The 26,169-nt window shown below is 32.3% G+C and overlaps 1 protein-coding gene across 17 annotated transcripts in view; it reads left to right on the top strand.

Annotated features, from left to right (window-relative positions):
• DMD (dystrophin) overlaps positions 1-26,169 on the top strand; it is a 2,312,475-nt gene that overhangs the window by 989,298 nt on the left and 1,297,008 nt on the right. For all 17 annotated transcript variants that reach the window (XM_054251383.2, XM_035288503.3, XM_054251382.2 and 14 more), the window contains 4 exons: positions 11,600-11,710; positions 12,407-12,580; positions 15,649-15,804; positions 22,345-22,515. In XM_054251383.2, coding sequence (XP_054107358.2) covers positions 11,600-11,710; positions 12,407-12,580; positions 15,649-15,804; positions 22,345-22,515 — 612 coding nt within the window. The remainder of the gene's footprint in view (positions 1-11,599; positions 11,711-12,406; positions 12,581-15,648; positions 15,805-22,344; positions 22,516-26,169) is intronic.

Raw genomic sequence — 26,169 nt, 5'->3', positions numbered from 1 at the left:
AAGGAAGATATACAATGTCCAATAAACACATGAAAAGATACTCAGAAAATAGTTTCTCTACAAATTCTAAATATAAGGATGAAATTATTGAAAATAATGGCAAAAACCACAATTACTTTTGCACCAACCTAATACCATCATGCTATAGTCACAGTGAAGACTATTTCAACAGCCTGAATATTTTGAAGTGATTCAAATTCGTCCTGTTATTTCCCAGTTTTCTCTTATGCAAATGGATATTTACTCCAAAAATAGCACACAGAAAATTTATCTATCCAAAATGCACAGCCAGGTAACTCGCAGCGTAACATACTATGTTTTCTTTTTATTTCAGCATTTAACACAAACTTTTAAATCTTTTATTTGCTTTTTAAAATTTTTTCCCATCTACCTCTATTCTCTACTCACTGAAGTTCAGCTGTAAGACAGTGGGCAACTTAGTAGATTTCCAACAAATAGCTGAAAAATTTATTGAATTCCACAGAGGTTTAATCATTAAGTATGTGCCAGACAAATGCGTTAGGTAATTTAAATTTTAAAATGTGGATAAGCCTAAAATGTTCCTTGCCATCTCGCCACTCATAAAATAGCACAGAGGAAAGATGAAAGTTAAGAAATTGCTGGCCACTTACCATTACCATAATAGTCAGGAACCATGTATACAGTGGAACGTAATAGTATCATAATGACATCTTGTCATAGTGCTTTATGATTGCCCAACTTTGAAGCATTGAGAACCTTTCCAAAATATTTTAAATAGCACAAAATGGAACTCCTCACATGAAAAGGAAAGACTGATGGAAAGTACATATTTTAGCCTATGTATTACACACTTTTCAAGGGCTATACCATGTGAATGTCTAATATTTTCAAAGCATTCACATTATTTGATCATTACTACAGCCTAATGAGGCGTAAACGTCATGTGTTGAATGGAATATTTGAAAACACTCGATTAATGGTTGAGGCATGAGGTGAGAATAGGATGTGACTGCAAATGGACACAAAGGTTTAGGGGTTAAAACATGTCTTAAACTTGGATGGTGGTGATGTGTACATAACTCTATAAGTTAACTAAAGTTTATTGAATTATATGTTTAAAATGAAAATTTTCTGGTATGTAAGTTATACCTCAAATTTGTTTTTAAAAACCTGTTTAATAGATAATATTATCAGCTAATATTATTTTGTTTTACAAGGTAATTTAAAGTTACCATCAACTTTTTCACTCCATTATTTTTATGCACAGGAAAGGGTAAAATGTGATGAGTGTTGTTAAATAACCTGGAATGAACTTAAATGGTAGATATTTACAAAATCTTACATACTAATCTCATAATGTTTTAATTGCTCCCATTCTATTACATTTAATGAATATTAATGCAAAAGCATTTTTACTGAAGCCGATATTTTAACTCAGTTCTGCTTTCTCCACTTCAGTAATTAGCCCTTTATCAAGTGAAAACCTACAACAACTACAATCTCCCAATTATTTCTATGCAACATTCCAAATGTTCCCTAGAGTTTGGTTTACTCATTTATCTCTTTTGAACAGTAATCATAATTACTTGAAAATATATTATTTCTATTTTTAATTTTTGTGGGCACATAATAGGTGTATAAAGATTACATGAAATATTTTGATACAGACATGCAATGCATAGTAATCACATCAGGGTAAATGGGGTGTCTGTCACCTCAAGCATCTATCCTTTGTGGTATAAACAATTCAGTTGTAATCTTTTGGTTACTTAAAAATGTACAATTAAATTACTTTTTTATCATACTCATCATTTTGTAGGAAATACTAGGTCTTACTCATTATTTCTCATGTTCGTTCCCATTAACCATTCTCCAACCCTCAATCCCTGACTACCCTTCCCAGCTTCTAGTAAGCATCCTTCTATCTCCAAAGTTTAATTATTTAAATTTTTAACTCCCACATATAACTGAGACCATGAGTTGTTTGTCTTTCTGTGCCTGGCTTATTTCACTTAATAACCTACAATTCTATCCATGTTTTTGCAAATGAAAGGATCTCATTCTTTTTTATGGCTGAATAGTACTCCATTATGTATATGTACCCTGTTTTCTTTATCCATCTATTTGCTAATGGACATTTAGGTTGCTTCTAAATCTTGACTTTTTGTGAATAGTGTTGCAATAAAACATAGGAGTGCAGATATCTCTTCAATATACTGATTTCCTTTGTTTTGGTATGTACCCAGTAGTGGAATTGCTGGATTGTATGCTAGCTCTGTTTTTAGATTTTGAGGAATCTCCAAACTGTTTTCCATAGTGGTTGTACTAGTTTACATTCCCACCAGCAGTATATGAGGGTTCCCTTTTCTCCACATCCTCACCAACATTTGTTACTGCTTGTTTTATAAATAAATCCAATTGAGCTGGATTAAGATTATATCTCATTGTGGTTTTGATTTACATGTCTCTTATCAATAATATTGAGCACCTTTTCATTTACCCATTTGTCATTTATCATCTTTCAAAAAAATGTCTATTCAGAGATTTTGCCCAGTTTAAATCAGATTATTAGTTCTTTTTGTATAGAGTTGTTTGAGCTCTTTATATATTCTGGTTATTGATCCCTTGTCAGATAGGTAGTTTGGAAATATTTTATCCAATTCTGTGATTGTCTCTTCACTTTCTGGGTTTTAGCCTTTCCTGTGAAGAAGCTTTTTAATTTGATGAGATCCCCTTTCTCCAGTTTTGCTTTGGTTCCCTGTGCTTGTGGAATATGGCTCAAGACTTTTTGCCCAGACCAATATTTTGGAGACTTTTTCCCATGTTTTCTTATAGTAGTTTCATAATTTGAAATCTTAGATTTAAGTCTTTAATCCATTTTGATTAGATTTCTGTATATGGTTCAGGATAGAGGTCTAGCTTTGTTCTTCTGCATTTGGATATCCAATTTTCCCAGCACAATTTATTTAAGGACCTCTTTCCCCAATGTATGTTCTTCAGACATCATCAAAAATTAGGTCATTGCAGATGTATGGATTTATCTCTGGGTTCTCTATTCTGTTCCATTGGTCTATATGTCTGTGTTTATGCCAGTACCATGCTGTTTTGGTTACTGTAGCTCTGTAGTATAATTTAAAGTCAAGTAATGTGATTCCTCCAGTTTCATTAATTTTTGCTTAGGATATCTATGGATTTTTGGGTCGTTTGTGGTTTCATATAAATTTTAAGATTTTTTTTTTCTATTTCTGTGAAGAATGTCATTGTTAGAAAATACATTATTTTAATGGACTCTTCTATTATCATTGTCATTATTGTAACTAAGAATAACATCATTTCTCAGGTATATTACAAGTAGTATTAATTATACACAATGTCCACTTTTCATTTTTAAAAGATTATATTGTCAATTTTACACAGAAAAATTTACATCCTTGTCTGCTGGAGATTTTTGGCCCACATTTTATTTTCAAAATTAAAAGTTTAACGTACATTTGATAAGAAGCCACAGATGCTTTTTCCTACAGAAATATATTGATATATCACAAAACTCATATGTCAAGAAACAATGTATGGGAGACACTGCAATAGAATGTTTTCTTTGGCCTGTTGCGTATTTCTGATAAAAGTCAAAACTTCTTTAGCTGACAAAATTTTATTTATAGGCAATATTTTTCTAACTTACTCAACTGATGGGTGGTTTACGAAAAAGTAGTAAAAACTGTGAATTTCTTCTTTTTCACTTGTTGAATTTTTATAAAGTATGACCTGAAATGTTTCAACATTACTTTTTTCTATGAAAATAATTACATGTTTTTGCATGTTCCTATGTTTGGAAAGCATATATCATCCAAAACCTTTTGGTATATTTTATTTCTTTGCTTTTTAAGTATGTGTAATATGTGGCCATTTCCCTTTCTTGAAAATAACAATTTAAAGATTACTACCTGTTTCAAAATTACTAACCTATCGATGGTACATTCCTCCATTAATAATCAATAGTCTCAACATGACATTTTAAAATATTTTTTCTAAAATATTTTATTTTTTTCTACATTTTTCCTTTCCTTGACACCACAAAAGTGCCAATAATTATTTGATATTATTTTCTTTATTTTTTTAAATACTTTAGACAACTACAGTGTAATTTCACTTGCCATTTTCTGTCATTAATTTGATAGATGAGAATGGTTTGATGAGATGAGAATGTAAAGCATGATTTTACAAAAGCCCTGCTCTCTGCTCGGTTAATTTTGCCCTTTACCATCTTCAGTGAACAAATGGTTAACTCTATTTCACTTGTTTTATTTTTCTACTTTGAATATATAGTGTTATTTTTGACCATAATTACTGCATGCTAAAATGTCTTTTTTTTAATATATAATGGAAGGATAAGTCCAAAATGCCTTTTTTATTATAATGGAATGATTACGTAATTTGCTAAATCTTCTAGTTGCCTTCTACATTTTTTCCTTTTATTATATTACCAAAATGTCAAAAAAGAAAGTGGTTATGTCGTCTTTTTTAGGAGTGATTTTTACATACGAGATTGTTCTTCCCAGAAGTTTCAATAATATTCAGTTATCTGTACAAGTTACTTATCTATTTCACAATAAGCCTGCACAAAAATGATAAGCATTTTTTTACTTACATGGTTCCAGAATAAAATTCTGAGGAGGTTAAAGTAAATGGTAAAACATATCCTAAGTACAGACTAAAAATTAACTATAATTTAAATGTAAAACTTGTGGAATTAATGTGTAAATCTGCTGGCACAGTATAAGTACCATGCATGTTTTACAGCTTACCCATAGTAGAATCAATTGAAAATATAAATACATTTTATTTTATAATTGTAATAATGAATTGAATTATTATTCACAAATATGTTAAGTATATTGGATAGCCTTTTTCCAAATCTACTTGTATTATACACTCTGGCATAAAAAAAGCAAAATGATAACATCAGCAAAGGATTGTACCATTCTTGGATATGCGCAATGTATATTAATAAATATTCTGAGAAGTCCTGTAGTATGGACACATGTTTATCTTTAATTTTTATTTATTATTTATTTTATTGCATTTTAGGTTTTGGGGTACATGTGCAGAACATGCAAGATAGTTGCATAGGTACACACGTGGCAGTGTGATTTGCTGTCTTCCTCACCTTCTCCCACATCTGGCATTTCTCCCCATGCTATCTGTCCCCAGCTCCCCCTGCCCACTGTCCCTCCCCTATTCCCCCAAATAGATACCAGAGTGTAGTGCTCCCCTCCCTGTGTCCATGTGTTCTCATTGTTCATCACCCACCTATGAGTGAGAATATGCAGTATTTAATTGTCTGTTCTTGTGTCAGTTTGCTGAGAATGATGTTCTCCAGATTCATCCATGTCCTTACAAAGGACACAAGCTCCTCATCCTTTTTGATTGCTTCATAGTATTCCATGGTGTATATGTGCCACATTTTCCCAGTCCAGTCTAACATCGATGGGCATTTGGGTTGGTTCCAGGTCTTTGCTATTGTAAACAGTGCTGCAATGAACATTCATGTGCATGTGTCCTTATAGTAGAACGATTTGTAGTCCTTTGGATATATACCCAGTAATGGGATTGCTGGATCAAGTGGAATTTCTATTTCTAGGTCTTTGAGGAATCGCTACACTGTCTTCCACAATGGCTGAACTAATTTTCACTCCCACCAACAGGGTAAAAGTGTTCCTATTTCTCCACATCCTCTCCAGCATCTGTTGTCTCCAGATTTTTTTTTTTTTTTTTTTTTGAGATGGAGTTTTGCTCTTGTTACCCAGACTGGAGTGCAATGGCATGATCTCGGCTCACTGCAACCTCTGCCTCCTGGGTTCAGGCAATTCTCCTACCTCAGCCTCCCGAGTAGCTGGGATTACAGGCGTGCGCCACCATGCCCAGCTAATTTTTTTTTTTTGTATTTTGAGTAGAGACGGGTTTTCACCACGTTGACCAGGATGGTCTCGATCTCTTGACCTCGTGATCCACCTGTCTCGGCCTCCCAAAGTGCTGGGATTACAGGGTCTCCAGATTTTTTAATGATCGCCATTCTAACAGGCGTGAGATGGTATCTCAATGTAGTTTTGATTTGCATTTCTCTGATGACCAGTGATAATGAGCATTTTTTCATATGTTTTTTGGCCTCTTGTATGTCTTCCTTTGTAAAATGTCTGTTCATATCCTTTGCCCGTTTTTGAATGGGCTTGTTTGTTTGTTTGTTTGTTTGTAAATCTGTTTGTGTTCTTTGAAAATTCTGGATATCAGCCCTTTGTCAGATCAGTAAATGGCAAAAATTTTTTTCCATTCTGTTAGTTGCCAATTCACTCTAGTGACTGTTTCTTTTGCCGTTCAGAAGCTGTGGAGTTTGATTAGGTCCCATTTGTCTCTTTTGGCTTTTGCTGCCAATGCTTTTCGTGATTTGGTCATGAAGTCCTTGCCTACTCCTATATCCTGAATGGTTTTGCCTCGATTTTCTTCTAGGGATTTATGGTGCCAGGTCTTATGTTTAAGTCTTTAATCCATCTGGAGTTAATTTTAGTGAAAGGTGTCAGGAAGTGGTCCAGTTTCTGCTTTCTGCACATGGCTAGCCAGTTTATTCAACACCATTTATTAAACAGGGAATCCTTTCCCCATTGCTTGTTTTTGTCAGGTTTATCAAAGATTGTATGGTTGTAGATGTGTTGTGTTGCCTCCGATGCCTCTGTTCTGTTCCATTGGTCTATATCTCTGTTTTGGTACCAGTACTATGCTGTTTTGATTACTGAAGCCTTGTAGTATAGTTTGAAGTCCGGTAGTGTGATGCCTCCTGTTGTGTTTTTTTTTTGCCTAGAATTGACTTGGTTATGCGGGCTTTTTTGGTTCCATATGAAGTTCAAGGTGGTTTTTTCCTGTTCTGTGAAGAAAGTCAATGGTAGCTTGATGGGGATAGTATTGAGTCTGTAAATTACTTTGGGCAGTATGGCCATTTTCACAATATTGATTCTTCCTAACCATGAACATGGAATGTTTCTCCATCTGTTTGTGTCCTCTCTTATTTCGTTGAGCAGTGGTTTGTAGTTCTCCTTGAAGAGGTCCCTTACGTTCCTTGTTGTTGTATTCCTAGGTATTTTATTCTCTTTGTAGAAATTGTGAATGGCATTTTGTTCTTGATTTGGCTCTCTTTCAGTCTGTTATTGGTGTATAGGAATGCTTGTGATTTTTGCACATTGATTTTATATCCTGAGACTTTGCTGAAGTTGCTTACCAGTTTCTGGAGTTTTTGGGCCAAGACGATGGGGTCTTCTAGATATACTGTCATGTCGTCTGCAAATAGAGACACTTTGGCTTCCTCCTTTCGTATTTGAATACCCTTTATTTCTTTTTCTTGCCTGATTGCTCTGGCTAGGACTTCCAATACCATATTGAATAGGAGTGGTGAGAGAGGGCATCCTTGTCTAGTGCCGGATATCAAAGGGAATGCTTCCAGTTTTTGCCCATTCAGTATGATATTGGCTGTTGGTTTGTCGTAAATAGCTTTTATTATTTTGTGATACGTTCCATCAATACCAAATTTATTGAGGGTTTTTAGCATAAAGGGCTGTTGGATTTTGTCAAAGGCCTTCTCTGTGTCAATTGAGATAATCATGTGGTTTTTGTTTTTGGTTCTGTTTATGTGGTGAATTACATTTATAGACTTCAGCATATGTTGAACTAGCCTTGCATCCCCGGGATGAATCCTACTTGATCGTGGTGGATAAGCTTTAATTTTTAAAATATGTTTAACCATGGGTTATTTTTAATGCATAATCTCAATGCATAAAGAACTTTTTATTTGTTCTGCTCATCTACCCCAGAACTTAAAGAATAATAAATAAATTTTAAAAGAATATTGGGGGAAAAAAAGAATCAGTGAAATGGTATTTATATGCCCCACTTAACACGGTATCTCCATAAGCTCAAAAAATGTTTGCTATTAATAACAATAAAAAAAAGAATTAAAAGCGAGGACTTGAAATTACATTTGTTTACATCAGCATTATTTAAAAAAAAAGAATTTTTATCTCATCATATTGGAACATTACTACAAACATCAGAATTTCTCTAGAAATGCCTATGAATTATGATAAAATTCTCACATATATGATGTTCAATGATGATTTTTTCAATGTTAATAATTTTAGTGGTGGCTACCTTTCTAAAAACATGGAAACCAGAAACTCAACAGTTTTTCTAACTATTTAATATATCTCTGTATATTTCAAATTCCATGGAATGCTTTGCACTGAGCTCCAAATTGCCCAACCTTGCTCTCACAGGCTTCTTGGTTCTTCATATCCCATGCCAACAGATAAAAGTCAAATGTTTGATTATGTGTTTGTTAGTTATTGTTGTTCCAATTATTTATGACTTATGACAACATTATGGCTCATTTGGGAAAATGTGAAACTTATCAGAAAGGCGTGTGCTGCAGTGATCACTTATGCTGTCTTTGCTTTGCTCTGTAATGCCAAGCTTCTAGAATTTCAAGAGGCAGTCTTTGAAAAAAAAATACAAATAGAAAATTCAATGCTGGGTTATAGAAGGGTCTTTCACAAATGAGAGTCATTGAAACTTAAGGTTATATAGCTTCATACTAATTCTTCATCTGGATAGTAATTGTTACTCACATTCTGTCTTTCCTTCCATTAAACTAAGAACACTCTTCATGCCCCAAGCCTAACCTTTGCTAGCTTGTTTCCTACGGCCTAAAACGAGATCCTGTATTCTTGTTCTCTGACCCTCCAAAATCCCTTCTCAGCCATATGCTCGTTAAATTATGTCAATTTCGTAAAAATCAACAATTATAGAGCAGATATTAATATTTCTCTTTATGATCACAAAGCATGAGTTTTTCTGTTATATTACATACATTTCTGCTTTGTAATTTACTTGTCTACATTCCACCACTCAAAATAAATCTTCTGTAAGTTTAGGGATAACAATTTTGTTCTCACTATGCATACTTGAATACTAGAAGATGAAGAATTTATTGAATTGAATTAACTAAAGGCTGTCAACATACAAATAAGATTAAATTTCTGTTTTCTCCCACAAATGTCCATTTTGAGGATACTTTTATTTTTAAATCATAATTAAAGAGACAGTATAATTGTTTAAAGAGCAGCAAGTTTGCTACTTCCTAGTTACATTACCTTGGGTTTGTTGACATTTCTACCATCATTTGTAAATGATGATGATAAATACTTTTGTTAATATGATTAGGAGATGGACTTAATTATATAATGTATCAGTACATAAGCTCCCAGGAATGTCTGCTGTGGTCAGGATAGTGATGATGGTTTTCCTTTCCTTTCCTTTCCTTTTTTCCCCCCTTTTTCCTTTCCTTTCCCCTTGACTTTAATTTCCTTTTTCTTTTCTTTTCTTTTTCCTTTCCTTTCCTTTCTTTTTTCCTTTTGTTTTCCTTCCCTCCCCTCTTCTCCTCTCCTTTTTGCTCTTCTTCAACTCCTCTGGTAGAAAAGGTTAAACAACTATGTGTATGCTTCATTTTTTCCTCTACTAACCTTAGAGGCTGAGGGGATAGAAAAACTTTTAAATGCATGTACACAGATACTATTACAGATGTATAATTTGGGCCCTCCACATTCTCTGAGTGTATTCTTATTTTTTTCATCATTTTCCTTTCATAGTCTCCACAATAGCTATTCAACTTTCATCACTTTGAGTTAGACTCAACCTTGATTCTCTCCTCTCGTCCTCAGTAGATACCAAGGGTTTTGTGCATATAAGGAAATGATATATGATATCACTGATAAGTTATGGCTAAATATTTGTACAAACAACATAAACAGTATTTTTACATATACTGTTGCATCTGATCTTTTTCACCAAAACCACTGCATGAATTGGTTTGAAGAAATGAGAATTTCTACTTTAACGTCAACTCTCTTGTGACGTCTATTAACTCCTCCATATAAGCATCACTCCACCCTACATACTTCCTTCAAAGTTTATAGGTTCTGTAATGTTCCTGGCTCTATAAACGTCATGCACTTAGATGGTCCTCTACCACAGATTCCATGGTTCCTGAGGAAGAGAAACGTATCAGTATTTCTCACAAAAGGTAGTTATTCTACCAATGAAGATCATGTATATGGTAATAAAATAAGATATGTTTATAAGAGCATTTGCTCTCATTTATTTTAAAGCAGAATTCTAACTAGGTAATTTATAATTAATTTGCCTCTATAATTGTTAGAATTAATATTGTAAGGAATAATATTAAGGTATATCTGTGAATTTATAACCTTTCATAAGGAACTCCTTAGCCTTCTAGTCCATTTTCTTTGTATAATTCTCATTACTCAGTTCAGGGCTATAGTTCTCTCTGTGAACTGCTAAGCAATACTGATGTTATTTTCTAATGATAGGGATCAGAATTGACTCCAAATGGTGTAAATTTACTTATACTACTGTCTATTATACAAATTGATCTGCATGATAATGTTATGGCACTGTGGTATAATTTAATCACTTTCTTTTCTAAATTGTAATAATCTAACAATGACTGAATTTTAAATTAGAATGATTTGACCACTAGCTGATTTTTTATGGATTTGACAGAAATAAATAAATGAATACATTGTTTTGGTACCCACATGCTGTAGAAATCCATGCCTGTAACAGGCTCAAAAATTCACATGTTAAAAGCAGAATATGCTTTTCAATAGAACTTGATCAAAAATGCCTTTATTGAATATATCAATATTGATATGTTTTATAGTTATCTAAAATTCAAAATCAATGTCTGCAGGAAGCCATCAAATATCTATCAGGCAAATATCAATACCAGTTTGGGGCATTTAACTTCCCATTCTTAGATTCATCACTTCCCTGGAATTTAACTGAAATATGGCACATAATGACTGAGTAAACAATACTAAGGCCAGGCATGGTGGCTCATGCCTATAATCACAGCACTATGGGAGGCTGTGACAGGAGGAATGCTTGAAGCCAGGACTTTGAGTCCAGTCTGGGTCACATAGCAAGACCCTGTCTCTACAAAAAAAATAAAATAAATTATAATTTTAAAAATTTGATTGAGGAGTATTTTCCACATTCATTTTTCTCAGTATATCTCATCTCTGTTACAGTTAACTGAATCTTACATGTTAACATCTTGTCTTTGGTAACTTTGAGTTACCAAAGATTTGAGTGTAACTTCAAAGATAAAACATGTCAATTCTACATATAAGATGTAAATAGATATTTCCTATTTTTCACTGATATCTGAAATAGTTGTTATCATTGACTCAAAATGATTATTGTTTTTTTCATAATAATCCCATAGGGAAGAAATAAATTATTTCACTTTTGATTTATGATAAGTAACAAATATTTATGATCATTTTATTGAGGTGATCCATACCTTGGCCTCCCGAAGTGCTAGGATTACAGGCATAAACCACCACTCTTGGCCAATTTATGGTCATTTTAAAGGAAGCCACATGGTAGTGATGGTTTAGGAGAGTTTCTGAATTTCATCTTCTTGGAAAGTTAGTTGGTCTTTGTAAAAACTTGCAGAGCATGCTGACTAATAATGTGATCCTCCCAACAGAAAATCCAATCGGATTTGACAAGTCATGAGATCAGTTTAGAAGAAATGAGGAAGCATAACCAGGGGAAGGAGGCTGCCCAAAGGGTCCTGTCCCAGATTGATGTTGCACAGGTATATTTTATTTCAGAAGCTAAGAAACATGATTTTGTTGGGCATTATAACATACTCCAGTCTATATTAGACAACTTAATTATTGGAAAAACTGGATTTGAGGACATTATTTGAAAACTACAATTTGATCTCTAAACAATGAGTTTTTGCTTTCTACATATTAAACATAAAATAGATTAATAAATTACCATTTATTTAGTATCGCATTAAGAAAAGAAAATACTAAATTCTCAAGTGTGGAGCTCAAGGAACCCCCTTAAGTTGCGCTTGCTTACTCCAGGGGTGGGCAGAACAGGATTCCAATCAGAGTTCTTTTCTTTTTCCCCTTTTTTTCTTTTCCTATCATTTATTTTTATCCTTATTTTACAATGTCCTTGTAAGATGAAACAAGTGATGCTGAAATACTTTTCTTTTTTATTTTAGAATTAAGGTACATGTGCAGGCTTGATATATAGGTATATATTGTGGGATGCTAAGAATTGGGGTACAAAAAAAATGCTGAATTCTTCTCCCAATGTAAGTTTCCTTGTGTTGGATAAATGGAAAAATATTGCTTTATTTTGTTTTAATTTTTATTTTTTTAATTTTTATTTCTGTATAGCTTCAGAAATAAGGGCAAATCTATTAATACAAATATGACCAGTTATTGTTTAAAAGGCAAACTTAAATCAGTGCCTTTTTACATTATCCTTACAGAAAAAATTACAAGATGTCTCCATGAAGTTTCGATTATTCCAGAAACCAGCCAATTTTGAGCAGCGTCTACAAGAAAGTAAGATGATTTTAGATGAAGTGAAGACACACTTGCCTGCATTGGAAACAAAGAGTGTGGAACAGGAAGTAGTACAGTCACAGTTAAATCATTGTGTGGTATGTATTTTTGGTGACAAAAATGCAGGTACCCCTTGACTTACCCTATTAAGAAGTATCTGGTCGTGCTCTTTTGTAAGAGAAAATTGTTTTCAGATATAACCATAATAATTATACTATATACTTTTAAAATTGAGATAAAAAATTGACACATGTATTAAGCCACTTAATGCCTACTCTCTGTGTCTTTTGGAATTTATAATTATGCTACCAACTGTGGAGAATATAAGAGGATGTTGCTTGTGTTTAATTTTTATGATTCTTTGAATATATTTTTAAATGGAAATCTAGAAAGGAAGTATATTAATCCAAAAATAGTAACAACAACGGTAGTTGCAATAATCCTAACAACTCCAGAAAAAAATGAATACCAAGTAAGCTAAATGACTTACAGGTCATCTTTGATTCTTAAGGCTACAGATTGCCTAAGATAATTTAAAGACAAACAGCTGGTGAATGACAAAGCAAGTTTCCTATTCAGGTACTCTTCATCTAAACCTTAATACTTTCCTTTAAACATCAGTAGTGGATATACACTGAAATGCCACAAGACAACACAGAATTCAAAGATACTGAAAGTACAAATGGCCCATAGCACACATCTGATTTAAACTTTATATTATTGAGTGGTGTCCTATGTTGCTATTATTGGAAAGTCACCAAGTAAGATGATTCCTCTGAAAACAAAAAGCTGAGGTACAATTGTATCTACTAGAGTAAGTGTTATTATAACTACATGTACTAGCGACTATTAGAGTAGAAAGTCACATAAAATGAAAACACAGAATGTTATTAACGTTAAAGGAAAAACTAGTCTATTTAGTACTTGGCCTTTTGAGTATTGTTTCTACATCTATTCCATAATATAGATGAAAAACAGATTCCTTCAGATATATTGCCGTCCTATTATGAATGAGAAAATTTTTTCTTTTTAACAAATATCTGAAAATAAATACATGTATTTTGTTGTGAAAAATATAAGGTATTCTTATTCAATAATATAGCTTCACAGCTCAAGCTGCATTTTGGTGATATAATTTGTTTAATTATTCTTGCCCCCCAAAAGAAACTTTTGAATAGAAGTGATATTAGATAAGGAAGGAGAGGAATATATGGGAACACATCCCATCTTAAATTTTGCAAAAAAAAAAAAAAGTATAAATGACCCAATTACACTATTCATGACTAGTATTTGCAAAGTGAGAGCTCTTTGTCTTTTCTAGAAACAGGTCTCTAATGTTACTGCATAAAATGTGTCTATCAGTAAATATGAGCTGAAAACAATCTCACCTGTGTCCAGCTGTGATTGTGCACCACGTCAATACAAAGGAAAACTGCTTAAGGCACTTGCTCAATTGGTTTCTCATTCTAGTTTAAATGTCAGAACCGATTCAAGCAGTTCTTTCATAAGAATATCCTTATACTGTTTAGTTTTTTCATTACTTAAGTACTTTGTGGTATATGCCATAATCATAGTCTTGTCTTCAAGAAATGTTTGTCTGTTTATAAAAGTCTTACTGACATGAACACAAAGATGAATAATATTACTCCTCTTTGTTTATGAATATTTTATTTGCCTATTGAATGAAATGATATTAATGGCTAACAGTACCTTGAGTGAACTTTCATCATAAAAATAAAGCATTTAGATTTTTTTAAAGTTCAGAGATTAAATAATTTAGAAAAATCTCTAATTCCAAACTAACATATTTGATTTCCAATATAATAATTAATTTCCATGTTACCAAATACAGAGATATTTTTGTATCTTCTAAGACAAAAGTAAAATGAAGTTAAAAAATCATCTGGAAAGCTTAGACAGAAGTCACAATTATTGGTAATAAAGAAATGTAAATAACAGTCATCAAAGGGAGGATTATTATGGAAATATACTATGCACGTAACATTAATGAATCAGATAATTTCTCAGACTTTACAAGCTGTTTTGTTTTAGGTATTACTTTTAAACTGAAAAGAGAAACCCAATTTTTGTTCAAATTCCATAAAAACCTACTAGCAAGTTTATTATTTGGTAATACTAAAATATGTACTCATTGTTCAGATTTACAACTAAGCAAATTAAAGCAGAGACACCTAATGTAAACTACTACTATATACATGTGTACATATATACACAACAGGTATATATTTTAATACATGAACACATACATATAAACACATGCATTTCTAGGAAAATAACCTCAAAGCAAAATTAAGACACCAAGTGGTGTTGGAGTGGTGTTGATGGTATAATTGTGGACATAGCTGTCTTCCAAAGTTATGACACTGTCTTATAAGGCTTTTATATAGCAATCTATTTTTGTGAGACAGTATGTGTGTGCTTTATAGTTGTGATGTATATGTAAATTTTAAATAATTTTATGTCTATGTTTTTCATCAGCACTATTAAGAAAATAAATTTGTGTAATTAATGTTGAAAATGACCTCAATTTCTTATATATAATACAATATATATTAAAATTATGATCTAGTCATTTAGATGTTTTACCCTGCTAATATGTAAGTACCGTGAGAAAAACAGTGAATGTGTGTGTTTTGGCCACCACTGACTTCCCAGTGATTCAAATACTATCTAGTACATAGTAACCCTTCAGTAAATACCTGATGAATGAGTGAATTAATTTATCCAAATTTGTGGTTAGAATTATATAACATCATTTAAAATAGAAATCATGTAACATTCAGAATTGACATTTATAATCTTGGATTGAAGAACTAACTAAACAAATATATATTGATATATGTATTAAACATATATATATATATATATATATATATATATAACACATGACACACACATATATATGATTAACCCTTAGTGTAATAATAGCTGCAGATTACACATATCTGCATGTGTGTAGACAATTAAAATATATTAAATGGACAGAAAATGCAAAAGCCAGATATTGGCCACTGCTGCAAAATGCTACTGTATTAAAATTGTAAACATAAAATAGCAATTGAGGGGATCTCTATTTCTTTCTGTTAATAATATTATGAAGTAATTTAACTCTACTGCTTATGTTTTATTTTATGTTTAAATTTAGAACTTGTATAAGAGTCTGAGTGAAGTGAAGTCTGAAGTGGAAATGGTGATAAAGACTGGACGTCAGATTGTACAGAAAAAGCAGACGGAAAATCCCAAAGAACTTGATGAAAGAGTAACAGCTTTGAAATTGCATTATAATGAGCTGGGAGCAAAGGTGTGTACATGCAGAAACCACAAATACTTCTTTCCACTTTCCTTATAAATTGTAAAGCAAGGGGCAGTAAATTATGTATGATTAGAGTCTCAGAAATTCTTAAACACCTCTGTCTCTCTTTCTCTCTCTCTACACATGCACACACACACACACACACACACATACAAACATATACACATATTTGTATGTGCAACACTTGTTAAGAAACAATAATTGATGAGGTTCTGCTCATTTAGATTGAAAAATATATAACACTCAAGGAAGCTTTCACTGGTCCATCAGATAGTTCTAAAAGGGTTTCTTTGTTCTAGACGTTTCTTATTTTCATTAGATAAATTTACTTGTGATGACTTGAAGACAAGTAAATATTATAAAATACTGTATCTATTTATAGTTAGGTCTAATGTAGTTAACATATTCCACATTAGTTATAAAAAAATTTGGCACATTACACAGTAATTATTTCCCAATATGGCCAAGACTAGCAAAATCCACCACACTTGACTAATAAGATACCATGGATAGCTGATTAAGACCTATGACTCTATAATTATTTTTGTATCATTGCCCTGATCAGAGTCTCATGACCAACTCCATCTTACTGTTAATTAAAGATACCTACATCACTCCATCTTCTTTTTCTAAAACTGTGGGATGTCTAGGATAGTTTTCTCACTTCCCTCAACTTACATATTCTATATAGATTTAGAGTTTTCATGGTTTAAAATTATGATAGTAAACTCTTCACTTCGTTGATTGTTTCCTATGCTGAGCAGAAGGATTTTAGTTTGATGCAATCACAGTTATCTAGTTTTGCTCCTGTTGCCTGTGCTTTGGGAGTCAGATCCAAAAAAGTTTGCTTAGAACAGTGTCACAAAGCTTTTTCCTGTTTCCTTCAAATCATTTTATAGGTTCAGGTTTTAAGTATTTAGTCCACTTGGAATTGATTTTTTTATATGGTGTGAAATAAGTGTCCAATTTCATTCTCCTGCATTTGGTTATCCAATTCTCAGAACCATTTTTGAAGAGAATGTCGTTTTCCCATTCTGCATTCTTGAAACTTTTGTCAATAAGTTGATCATAAATGTGTGGACTTATTTTTGGGATATTTTGTTCCTTTGGCCTATATGTCTGTTTTTATACTACTATCCTGCTCTTTTAATTACTAGAGCATTATAGAATATTTTTAGATCAGGTAATTTTGATACGTCCAGCTTTTTTCTTTAGGCTTCAGATTGCTTTGGCCCTTCAGGGTCTTTTGTGGTTCAAAACGAAATTTAGGATTATTTCTTCCACTTCTGCCAAAAATGTCACTGGAATTTTAATAGGGATTGCATTGAGTGTGTAAATAGCTTTGAGTAGTACAGACATTTTAACAATAATGTTTATTCCATTCCGTTAATATGGGATATCTTTTCCTTTCTAAAAATGGACTTCCAACATTTTAATTTCAGTCTGACTGAAAGAGCAGAATTTCATGGACAATAAAAAGTTCTATTTTTACAAGTCAGGTTCTCAACTTTGGTGAATAGAGCAACATCACTGATAAAATTTTCACTTCATCTAGACGTAAATCTAAATGTCCATATTTGAGAAATAGCTAAAGAGAAGCAGATTTCTAGTATCTCATCCTGAAAGTCGATTGAAGCTTATATATTGAAGATATTAGTTGTACATTCCTTATCATAGAAAGTACATTTTAGATTTAAATTGAAATCTAGAAATAACCATTTTTATTAGTTGACAGTCTTGTTTTTATATTTTAAAAACCCTCTAATTTATATGTGGAATGCTTTGAACAAGTTTTTTGACATCCTATGACAAAGGAGTCTCTTAATTTGTTACAAAATAAGGAGCACTGATACCCAATTGATAGGAAAGCATTATGATAATCTTGAAATAAAATATATTGCAACTTCTTATTTGGTTAGTCTACCAAGGCACCTTTGGAGTGAAATACCTTTATATCCTCTAGAGAAATTTATCATTGCTTTAAAGATCACCACAGAGTGAAAAGTTGTAGCTGCACTAGATATCTCGTTCCAGTGCTTATTAGTTTTCACAGGTGCCAATTATTTCATATTTAACATCAATTCTGAAGGACTGAATAATCTCTAGTCTCAAATCAATTAGAGATTGAATACTCTATAATATTAATCCTAATGCTACAGCTTCTTCAATTTTGGAGACATATTCTCTTTATAATTATAAATTTAAAATAATATAAATTTATATTAAAGTTTTAAATAATAAATTTTCATTTTATAATTTGACCTGTGTGACTTTATACTAAAATCATGTATTGATGGAGTATTTTTTAAATTAAGAAATATATATTTTGGTAGAGAGGAATTTCTCAGTTTTCTGTTTAAAATAATACAGTATTTCTGTATGTGTGTGGACCTTGTATTTGTCATAGGATTTTTTTTTCTTTGAGACAGAGTGTTGCTCTGTTGCTAGGCTAGAGTGCAGTGGCATGATCTCAGGTCACTGCAATCTCTGCCTTCTGGGTTCAAGCAATTCCCCTGCCTCAGCCTCCCAAGTAGCTGGGACTACTGCTGTGTGCCATCATGCATGGCTAATTTTTTGTATTTTAGTAGAGACAGGGTTTCACCATTTTGGCCAGGATGGTCTTGATCTCTTGACCTTGTGATCCGCCCACCTCAGCCTCCCAAAGTACTGGAATTACAGGCGTGAGCCACCACGCCCAGCTGTCATAGGAATTTTAACAAAATCATTGCAAGAGTAAATTTAACATAAAATAACAAACTAAATCAATTAGAATTTAAAACAATAAAAGTGACATTAGACAAATAATAGTGCCCTGAGCTGATTATTATTCAGTAATGAATGATTATCATAATGATGTAAAACCCTATTTATTCCATAATATTCATATTTGAGAGCTTGTGTTTGTTCTATTTGGTACATAGTAATATCCTTAAAGCAAAATAAAAGAAGTATGAAGAAATCGTATTTAATAGTCTTATAGAATACAAAACATAGACCAAAAGTTTATTTTTGAAGTAAATATTGATTTAGAAACATTTATGATTGAGGGATTATGTATAAATGTCTTCTTACAAAAAATGCTCTAAGTCATGTATTCTTTGGCTGAGAATAAAAATATTGTCTGATTTTGGCTCTCAAAATATTTTCAGCAACAGAGGCTTTGTCTAATAAAAGCAAAGGCAGCAAAGGGAATTTTATTACATTATTCTTTTTACATAAGAAACCCTTCTCTTTCTATGATCTTTGGAAATTTACATGGTTGTCTTCGCCTCAACTCAGTATGTTACATTTTTGGAGTAATCAGCTCTGGCTGCCATAACAAATTAAATTGACTTGGTGGCTTAAACAACACAAATTTATTTCTCCAAGTTTTGGAGCCTGGGAGTGCAAGATCAAGGTGCCGGTCTGGTTGATTCCTGAGGAGAGCTTTCTTCTTCTTGGCTTACCTTTTCACTGTATCCTTAAATAATGATGAATGAGGAGAGAAAATGTAATTAATTTCTTAAGAGATGTTAAACCTAGCATCATTGATGTAATAATGCCTATAACCTCTTTATTTCTCTATGATCTGATTTTTATGGAAATATACATAAATAGCAATACTAATATTCCCTAAATACATTTTTAACTTCATGAAACAATGACTACTAAAACATTTTACTGCAGGTGACATTCTGTTAAATGTATCCCTTCCCTGCAAACACACACAGTACAAAACTGAATTGTCCTTCAGATGGCAGTGTCTCCTGTTTTTTAAAAATATATTTAGCTGGAAATAAACAAAGTGAAATAAATAAAAATTAATAATGCATTAGCCCTGGTAAGATAGAATTTCTTTGAAATACTGAATCCGGAATCATTTTTCTACAAATAGTGCATAGGAAAAAAAAATAACTATGCATGGAAACACACCATAAGGTGTATTATCCCTCAACCTCAACCCATCCCAACAACACAAATAAAATTCTTGCAGTCAAAAGAGCAGATGCTTTTATTTAGGAAAAAAATAGAAGGGAAAATTTCTTAAAATATGAATTTGTAGCGTCAGCAACTAAGTGTTTTCTAAATGTATACATACCTATTCTAAAGAAACTAATGAAATTTGTTATTTGGAATTGGAATTGTTATCAAGATTCCAGAAGACTCATTTTGATTGTAGCATTTTAGGTGCTTTATACATATTTTCATCTTTGGTGTTTTTCTTGATTATAACTGGATTCCTATTTTGGTTGTATGCACATGCACACACATACACACACACACATCAGTTAGTGGTAACTATTATGCCTAAGGAATGATACACAAATATATACTTGTGGTGTTGGTGATGGTATTGTTTTAACCAATTCCATTCCAGTTGAAATTAATCTGGACTCTACCTTTCAGATCTCTTAGCAACAAAAGCCAAGTTTTATCCATGTTTTATTTATCTGTAAGTTAGTAAAATAAATGTAAATAAAGCTTTTGCTGTGTACATTCAGGCAGTGTTTTACTGAACCATCCCTAAATGGAAGTAATGAGAATGAAGGAATAGATTGAGGTGTTAAAATATGTCTAGCTCTCTCAAACTGTTGTCTGATTTTACCCTCAGAATATTCCTATATTCGATTAATAAGTATAATCTCATTTGATAGATGTGTTAACAGAGAATAATGAGGTGTTCTGCCAAAAATCATACTCAAGTTGAGAGTCCAGTAGGTATTGCAGAACCTAACATGCTTGCATTCCATCATGCTGTTTCTGCAGGGTCAGATATTTAAATCTACTGTTCAGATTCCCAGTCTTCATGACAGAAAAGGGTTTTTAAAAATATATATAGTGAAAACACATAACAAAACAGGAGAAACTTGTAAGAGTTTAAACTCTTTGTGTAAATTCTACCAGTTATATTTTCTAACTTGTAGTTAATGATTTGTAGGTCATCATTCATTCCTTTATTCAATATATAAATCATACTTAGCAAGACTTTTCTTTGTTCAAGGAGCTTTGAGGGGTTTAGGGGAGTAATCTAAAGATGTGGGAGGCAAGAAAATTTGCCTTTAAGAAACTTTAATTTATCTGGCTTTTGTTGATCCTTTGACTGCATTTAGGAAGAGGTCCTGGGCTTTTTATTAAACCAACCAACTGAAAATCTTAAGAAAATATAGGCACATCTGACAAGGTGGTAGAGAAATACAAATCTGTTCACTTCTTTTTTTATTTTTATTTTTGTTATTGTTTTAAATTTATTATACTTTAAGTTCTGGGGTACATGTTCGGATCGTGTAGGTTCATTACATAGGTATACACATGCCATGGTGGTGGTTTTCTCCATCCATTGCCCCGTCATCTACATTAGGTATTTCTCCTAATGCTATCCCTCACCAATCCCCCACCCCTAGCTATTCCTCCCCTAGCCCCCCACCCCCCCATGCCCCAGTATGTAATGTTCCCCTCCCTGTGTCTCTGTGTTCTTATTGTTCAACACCCACTTATGAGTGAGAACATGCGGTATCGGGTTTTCTGTTCTTGTGTCAGTTTGCTGAGAATGATGGTTTTCAGTTTCATCCATGTCCCTGCAAAGGACATGAAATCATCCTTTTCTGTGGCTGTATAGTATTCCATGGTGTATATGTGTCACCTTTTCTTTATCTAGTCTATCCTTGATGGGCATTTAGGTTGGTTCCAAGTCTTTGCGATTGTGAACAATGCTGCAATAAACGTATGTGCAAGGATCTAGAAATAGAAATACCATTTGACACAGCAATCCCATTACTGGGTATATACCCAAAGGATTATAAATCATTATATTATAAATTTGTTTATTTCTTAATTAAGAATATGGATAACTTGCTTTTGAGAGTCTTGGTTTCAAATGCTGAGAACAGGAGCACGGGATCAAGTCATGATTTTTCTATTAATGGGAATGAATATTGTCTTTGCATTCATTTTCTTTGTTCTTAATGGATGGCAAAATTTTATTTAAGGAGGAAGTGACTTATACACTGTATTATTTTTTAGCAGATGTAAGACACTTTAAAGATGTAATGAGGACAAAATTGATAAACCTAGGTATTACACAAATACTTTTACTTTTTGAAATAATTAATATTCTATCTTCATTTTGATTCCTTACCAACATGAGCAAGCCTCATTTGTATATAGAGGATTATAAAGTTTCTTGCCACATTTTTGACAAATGAGTAAGTTGTCAGTGAGAAATTAGTCTTATCTTCAGTTTAACTTATTTTATTTATCATAAACTTTGGCCAAAAATTATCTTATATTAGAGAGAAATTCTTAGTGCTTTCTTCTCCACCATGGCAACATACAAGACACTATCTTTTGGACAAATGATCTCTTCTGCCCTAGGCAATTTTTATTCACTCATAATATTCAGAATATATGATTTTTATAAAATACTATTTTAAAACATGTAAGAAAATAGTTATTTTAAATAACAGAAATATAAAAGTTCCAAATAAGTGGTTATAACTGAATTTGAATTAAAGAGTAAACTAAATTGCATTTTATTATCATTCTTTTCAGGTAACAGAAAGAAAACAACAGTTGGAGAAATGCTTGAAATTGTCCCGTAAGATGCGAAAGGAAATGAATGTTTTGACAGAATGGCTGGCAGCTACAGATACGGAATTGACAAAGAGATCAGCAGTTGAAGGAATGCCTAGTAATTTGAATTCTGAAGTTGCCTGGGGAAAGGTAAACCCTATATAGCTGAAGGTTATTTTGAACATATGTGAAAACACATAGTATTAAGATTTTGTAGGGAAGTATTAACATGTAGCATGAAAAATATTAATATCATCTTGTTTTATTTTCCCTTTCTTAAAAATTAAGCCTTAGCTTAACTATGCTTTTCAGAACCATGATAAAACCAATGGTAAGCTTTAGCAAGAGTCTTTCCAAAGCTTCCTTAGAGTTCAGAAATTTATGAATAAGACCTTTAAAAATACGTAGGTCATTAGACTGAAAATTGGTCTAGATCCTGTGTTCTACTGACTTGCCTAAGACCGTACTGTCCAGGTGAATCCCACAGCTATGAAAAGGGCAAGGACACAGAGACTGAAGACAATTGGGCTGGACAGGACTTGCAAGATCAGCATATTCCCAAAGTCACATTTCAGAAAGAATCTCAAGGTGTCTATGCAGGGGCTATCATTTCCATTGCCAAATGATACAGGGACTCCTGTAGTCCTTAGCTGTTAAATTCTTGCCCTTTCTCTCATGCCCAGTCAGACATTTATTGCTGCCTAGAATTTAATTCAAGGCACTCATAGCTTAATATTTTTTTATAATTTGCTCATTACCAGATTACTTGTGTGTTGGTATAAAGAAAATAGCTGATTTTGATAACTTGTTTTTACCTCAAAATTTGCCAGTCTTAGACCATTTACACCCACTTGATGTTTTAAAGTTACCGAATTAAGTAGATGTATAATAAATTCTTGCTTTATTTTTAATTCAGTGTGGCTGCCCAGATTATTCAAAGTTGGGAAATTTTCAGTATATTATGTAAAAACTTACAATCATATGAATGAGACTCAAAATGAAAACTGTCTTTATATAGATTCAGAGAACAAGTAGTAATGTATTTTGTTACATAAAATATTTTCAAATATATAGTAGTGAATTAAATTATTTTTCTCCTCATTCCAAATAAATTTAATGTTAGATAAGATAATGAATTATAGTTATCCATTCAGGATCACATATGATATGAGATTACTATAGTAAGAAGGATATAATATATATAGGTTAAAACGCACATTAGCCTTATTTTTTTCTTATCATTCAAGCACATTACTTGAGGTATTTTTGCATTAGCCTCACCATGAAGTCATTCAAATATTATAAGATAATGAACTTTGCAAAGGTTTGTAGGTTATCCTTGTCATATAGAAAACTTGAATAGTCTAGAGAATCGTCTGCTTATTGAATCTGCCTGGAAAGTATTTTTCATAAAATCAAAAAGCAAAGCTCATTTGAGATCTAGTAGGAAAAAAAGCTTAGAAAACTGGAATTTATTTTCCTTCTTTATAGAATAAAGATAATTTATCACTCTATCTAGATCTTTTGAAACACTAAGCTGTTAATGACATACTCTAAAATCTCTTACTTGTTAAAGAGTATATTCATTTGCATCTAAATTATATAACTTTCTTTTTTTACCAATTTGTTTGGAAGGTGCTCATTTCTTTAAAAATAACAATCATATTATAAGAAAAAGATACGCCTGCAGATTTAAATCAGTCATATTTATGAAAATCATTGTAATAATTTAACAGAAAATTCAAACTCCTGTGTGAAACCCCATGACTACTGAGTACATTCTCATTACTCATGGTTTCTTAGTAAGTAAAGAGCTTGATTCAAGCCATAAGTTTCATCCGCTGTTTCAAATAGCAGATCTGCTGATAAATGGCAAAATTTTAAAAACTAAATTAAATTCATTTAAATAGAATACATAAAATATAGTTGCTAATCATTCTAAGTATTTGGGATGTGACTACAGAAAACTTGAATAACTAGAGTCAGTTTCTTTTTTATATTATTTAAAATTTTTGGACATTCTAATTTATTTCTGCTGAATTTCTCTTGGTTCCATTGAGCCTAGAACATTATATTTATTTTCATATGAAAATATTTGAACACCTAGGTTCAAATATTCAAATACATAAAATGTCAATTACGCATGAAGTGATTGGCCTTTAGTTTATTCAGACAAAGCATAATTTCAAGTATATTAACTATAATTAAACATTATCAATTTTATCTTAAAGTATCTTAATTATATTTACTATATATTAAATTCCAGTTAAAGAGATACATATGGCCCAACTTGACAAGCATAAATACATTGGAAAATTAGTAAAAGGAAAATTATAGTAGATAAATAATTTTTAAAATGTGCACAGAAATATATCCACTATGTCCCATAGGTGGTGGAACGGACAGGAAACCACAAAGCCACAAACTGGCACCAAGCTTTCTAACAGACAAAACCAAGAAGTAAACATATTTATGAGACTCAAAGTGTCCAAATTATTAAAATAATGATTAAAAATTTTTTTTTGTAGAAAGTGATTTATTTAAAGACAGAAAAAGGAGAGGGAGAGAGAAACAGCTAACTCTCACACTGAGTGAGAGAATCTAGAAAGATGGAATCCAGGAGAGGAAAGCAGCTTCCACACTGAGTGGAAGAGAATGGAGAGAGAGATGGAGTTTAGGAGGGGAAGACAGGCTTCCAAGACAGAGTGTGTAAGGGTACTCCACAGGAAAAAACCAGGATAGAGAAAAACAGCTTCCACGAAGGGAGTGTTTGTGGAAGGGGATCCAAACCTGGAGTCCCTGATTAAAATAATTCTAACTTTACTAGTAGTCTGTTACCTTTTTGCTAGAATTTAGTGCCAGAAGAAAATAAATGGGAGGGTCATAAAGGAGATAACGTGCTGATTAATATTTTTATAACAAATGATAAAAATGTTTATGTTGTCATTGTTTTTCTACCAGCATGGCTCCATTCAAAAGGAAAATTTAGTGCTAAAGGGCCATTCAGGAAAAGCAATTCTGTGAGAGGAAAAAATGTTGGAGCAGAAGTCTAAAGTACTCTAGTAATTGTTTTCAGATTTTTAGGTTCTCCATTTTATTAATTTTTAATTTTGTATGAATACATAGTAGGTGTATATATTTATGAATTACATGAGATATTTTGGTACAGGAATGTAATACATAATAATCACATCGTGTAACTTTCTGTGAATATGTTTTCCTACAACTGAGCTTTTGAGTAGAGTTTGGCATCAGGATTTGAGGGTTATTTACTCTGAATACAGAAAAAACCTTTTCTGTATCTTTCTTCTGGAAAGAATCCAGATTGTTTCTAACTGATAATACATTTGTATACTTGGCCCTATAGCTAATTTGAAAGCAAGACTTCATGTTTATGTCATAGTACCAGAAGGCTTCAGTAGCCAAAATTTTTGCAAACTTAGAGTTTTGTGTTTGAACCAGTCATGTCACGGAGAAATTGGCTATTGAGCCTTTTCGTGCCAAGTATAATTGAAGAAAGAAAATGTACCATGAAGAACTCAAAATATGTTGACTTCTTCAGGAATCTACATCAATCTCTAAGTGAATAGATTTATTTGAAAATACAGTTGGTCTATTATTTTAGCTATAAAAGCTATTGGAAATAAAGCTTAATAGTACTCTCTTACTTGATGACATTCAAAAGGTGGAGTGAGAACGTTTTATAGGGGCAGGAAGTATCAAGTATTGAGTGTGGTGAAAATTAATCTAGTGGTCAATAATGATAAGACTAAGTCTAAATGTATTAGTTTTCATATGATGGAG

The sequence above is a fragment of the Callithrix jacchus genome, chromosome X (assembly GCF_049354715.1).
Source record: "Callithrix jacchus isolate 240 chromosome X, calJac240_pri, whole genome shotgun sequence".
Lineage (NCBI taxonomy): Eukaryota > Metazoa > Chordata > Mammalia > Primates > Cebidae > Callithrix > Callithrix jacchus.
The sequence above is the reverse complement of the archived record's forward strand: the minus strand, read 5'-3'. Positions and strand labels throughout refer to the sequence as shown.